The sequence below is a fragment of the Cornus florida genome, unplaced genomic scaffold (assembly GCF_030987335.1).
Source record: "Cornus florida cultivar Cherokee Brave unplaced genomic scaffold, ASM3098733v1 CherokeeBrave_3.0.0_Hap2_Chr08, whole genome shotgun sequence".
NCBI lineage: Eukaryota > Viridiplantae > Streptophyta > Magnoliopsida > Cornales > Cornaceae > Cornus > Cornus florida.
Window position 1 is genome coordinate 24,597,158 of NW_026775578.1, and position 4,065 is coordinate 24,601,222.

At 41.6% G+C, this 4,065-nt stretch overlaps 1 protein-coding gene across 1 annotated transcript; it reads right to left on the reverse strand.

Annotated features, from left to right (window-relative positions):
- Nucleotides 1-312: 312 nt before the first annotated feature.
- LOC132269894 (uncharacterized) lies at nt 313-2,616 on the reverse strand. The gene has a single exon (XM_059771121.1). It carries the CDS (start codon nt 2,614-2,616, stop codon nt 313-315), a length of 2,304 nt encoding a protein of 767 aa, XP_059627104.1.
- Between the last annotated feature and the right edge of the window lie 1,449 nt (nt 2,617-4,065).

The window sequence follows — 4,065 nt, forward strand, 5'->3', positions numbered from 1 at the left end:
AATTCTTGGCAGAGGGAAACTGTCTTTGGGGCACGCCTTATTTAAATCGATAAAGTCTACGCATAACCTCCATTTTCCATTGGCCTTTTTTACCAAAACAACATTGGCCAACCAGTCGGGATAATGAACCTCTTAGATGAAATCAGCTTTCATAAGCTTATTCACCTCTTCTGATATAGCCATGTTCCTTTCCGCGACAAATGTTCTTCGTTTTTGCCTGATAGGTTTAAATGTAGGATCTGTGTTTAATCGATGCTCAATCGTAGTTGGATTAATACCGGGCATGTCTTCTTGTGACCAAGCGAATACATTTTAATTCTGTCTGAGGAACTGTATAAGAATATTTGTGAAATCTGAGGAGAACAGAGACCCTATCTTCACCTTTTTTGTTATGTCAGTGTCATTCAAGCATATCTCCACCAAGTCCTCGATTGGCTTAGCCCGGTCTTGCTCATTCTCTTCAACTTCATCGACAATCAAAGCCTCCTGCTGTCTCTTTTCTTTGAGAGAGGCAACATAGCATTCTCTGGCAATGGACTGATCTCCTCTTAGTTCGCCCATGCCATGCTCGGTAGGGAAGCGCATTAATAGGTGATAAGTCGAAGTGATGGCCCTTATCGAATTTAAGGTCGCTCTTCCTAGGATGACATTGTAAGCAGATGGACAATCCACCACCAGGAAGTCGACCATGACAGTGACTTGTTTTGGGCTGGTTCCTGCAGTGACAGGAAGGATGACTGCTCCTAGAGGATAGAACTTGTCTCCCATGAATCCCACCAATGGTGATCTAGTAGGTCTGAGTTTCTCCTTACCAATCTTCATCTTGCTGAATGCATCAAGAAAAATGATATCAGCTGAACTTCCATTATCTGCCAAGATTCGCCGAGTATTATAGTTAGCGATCATCATGGTGACGACAAGAGGGTCGTCATGAGGTTGCTGCATATCCTTCATGTCTTCATCTGAGAATGTAATAACTGGATCACCTAAACGAGGCATCTTTCGATGTTGAATCTGTACTCCTACTTCGCACACCTCAGATGAGCTTCGCATTCTCCTAGCATAGGCCTTACGGGCTGAGCTCGATTCTCCACCTCCTGCACACCCCCCAGCTATGACCCTGATCTCTCCTATTGGTTGTTGATCAGGAGGGTGGTTGTCTCGGCCTGCTCTTAGTGGGTTAATGTCGGTTCTGTCATTCCCAACAATAAACTTTCGTATGTGCCCCCTTCGGATCAGAGTCTCAATTTGATCCTTAAGGTCAAAGCAATCCTCTGTAGCGTGCCCATGGTCTTTATGGAACCTGCAATACTTATCATGAGGTCTCCTTGCCAGATCTGACTTCAACTTCGGTGGCCACTTCAGATATAGTTCATCCTGGATCTGCAGGAAAACTTGATCTATTGGCATATTTAAAGGAGTGTAATTTGTATACCTCTCCGCGTTCTTATAGCGAGATGCCCTTTCATTCTGGTTGACCATGGGTTTCTTATACTTGGTTTCCTTTTCATCTCTGATCGTCAGGGTCGGCCTTTTCTTGTCTGACTTCTTATCCTCCCCTTCTTTTCCCTTTCTCGCAATCATTGCATCTTCAGCATTCGTATGTCTTTTAGCTCGAACCAATAACTCGGCCATGTTGGTAGGAGGTTCCTCTGATAAAGAGAAGAGAAATATTGAGGTTTGAAGTCCTCCCATGAAGGCGGCTAGGGCCACCTTGTCATCCGCTTCCTCCACCTGTAACATCTCCGTGTTAAAACGACTAATGTAATCTCGCAGTGACTCTCCCTTCTGTTGCTTCACAGTAAGGAGGTGGGTAGCCGACCTTCTATGCCTTTGGCCAGTAATGAAATGGCCCACAAAGCCCTTACTCAATTCTTCAAAGGTTTCGATGGTTCCTGGCTTTAGTTTGTTGAACCATACCCGTGCTGATCCTTTAAGAGTCGTTGGGAAAACCCTGCACATGATCTCATCCGGCATCGCGTGTAGGTGCATAAGCGCCTGAAAAGTCTCCAAGTGGTCGAGGGGATCTTTAGTTCCGTCGAAACTCTCAATTGTGGGCATTCTAAATTTGCTTGGCAAAGGGCATTTCATAACTGAGGGGCTGAATGGCAAGTTGGTCTTCTGCACCAAACCATCTATGGCTGCAATGCCTTTTCCCTTCATGGCCTGCATCACACCCTCTATCTTTGCCTTGAGATCCTGCATCTCTAGGTCAACGTGGGAAATTTCCTCGGTCTTTTCAATGACAGTCGTGTCCTCATGGGGTCGGGAACTCCATGGAAGAAAGGGGTGGATCACCTCTCTATGTCGGTTTCCCACCTGGCTTTGCTCAACTTCGGTCTCATGTCGGGAAGGATGAGTATCCTGCTCTTCCAGATTCCCATTACCCCTGTTTGGATTCGAGAGGTCTTGGCGTGGCAAGCCCTGTTGAACCGGTGGAACAAGGTGTTGCAGGAGTGCTGCATTTTGTTGGATCAACTGGTCCATACCCTGATTCAGAGTTTGGACCTGCAGTTCCAATGCTGTAAATCGTGTCTGGTCATTTGGGACGTCTAGATTTTCACCCGACTCTTCCCTTTGACCAGGTCCCTGCGACGGTGTTCCTTCGGTAACCATACCGGACCGCAAACGTCTATACCCAACGAGTAATAAATTGATTCAAGGGAATCGCTGTTCCCACAGACGGCGCCAACTGTTGAGGTTAAATTTCGCCACGGTCTAGTACAACACCGTTTCCTACAAAATAAGGATGGCAAAGTCAAACACCGGTGTGGTACCAGCCGTTGACCCTCCAACGATCAAGTTAGTAAGGATTCTCGATAGAGAATTTTAATCGTAATTCGCTTAGTAGGAGTTTTTTTTTTGTGTACCTTATTCCCGAGTCGTCTTTGTATTTATAGTCACTTCCCTTATTTTTGATAAGGAATTTCATCGTCCTTAGCCCATGGAGCCTACCTCGTGGAAATCCTATCCTTGATAAGATTTGAACTTACCCCATGACAAATCCTATCCTAGATACGATTTGTCATCGTTCTTATCTAATAGAATGGTTATCCTTAATAACGAGATATTATCGTCTGAGAGTTGGAGAAATCTGGTGGCCGGTCAATATTTAATTCCCTTTTTCGTTAAGTCAAGATAGGCTAGGGTTATTTTTCCCTATCAGTACCCATCAATAATCCCATGTTTCAGTTTGTAAATATTGATCTTTCACATCATAGATTTTAATATTATTGTACATGATGAACAAAAAAAAAAAAAAAACCGGATCCTATCAAAATTTTCCGGCCTAAGATAACGAGCTTAGAAGGAACTTTATTACAAAAATAAAAATAAAAATTAGCGTCATTTTTGAATCACTCTGGAATAAAATTGGAAAATCATTTCTATTTTAATCTCTCTGTTTTTCATTTTTCATTTTTGAATTGTAACATGTAGAATGATGCAATTATCAGTGGCGTACTCTACCACTAAGCTAATAGCCCTTCTTGCTTTAGTTTTTGTTTGTGATGACATGGTGAGAAACTTGGTTTTTATATTAACACAATTTGGCATTAAAACATACGTACTAATTGAGTTCTAATTTTATGTTTACTTTGAATCTCGATTTCGAAAGTTGAATGACAATTGACCGGCCAAAGCTCAATACCTATCGATTTGATTTGAACATCACTTAGACAAAGTAAGTGAGTGTGTGAGTACACTTATTTTTGTGAAAAGATTTGTGAATATTTTGAACATTCAAAATAATTTTTGAAAACCTTCAAACGAGTTGAGTGGGGCCTTCAAAAACAATACGAACATTAGTTGTTGTGTTAAGCCAATTTCTAACTAATACTTTTGACAATATCTCACTCCAAAGTTGATCTTTACAAGGTTAGAAATTAGACCGGATAAGATTTCCAACAATATATTTTTTCCGTAATTTTTCCAATAATATATTATAGGAAAATTATATATTGGTGACCAAAACTAAACATAATTGCTCTATAGTGACTTTAAAGTCAAGAAAAGGTGAATAGTGACCAATATTAAAACTTAATTGATATTAAGTGACTATTTGGG

Coding starts and splice junctions, on each gene's coding strand:
- LOC132269894 (XM_059771121.1), bottom strand. CDS start 2,616: ATGGTTACCGAAGGAACACCGTCGCAGGGACCTGGTCAAAGGGAAGAG.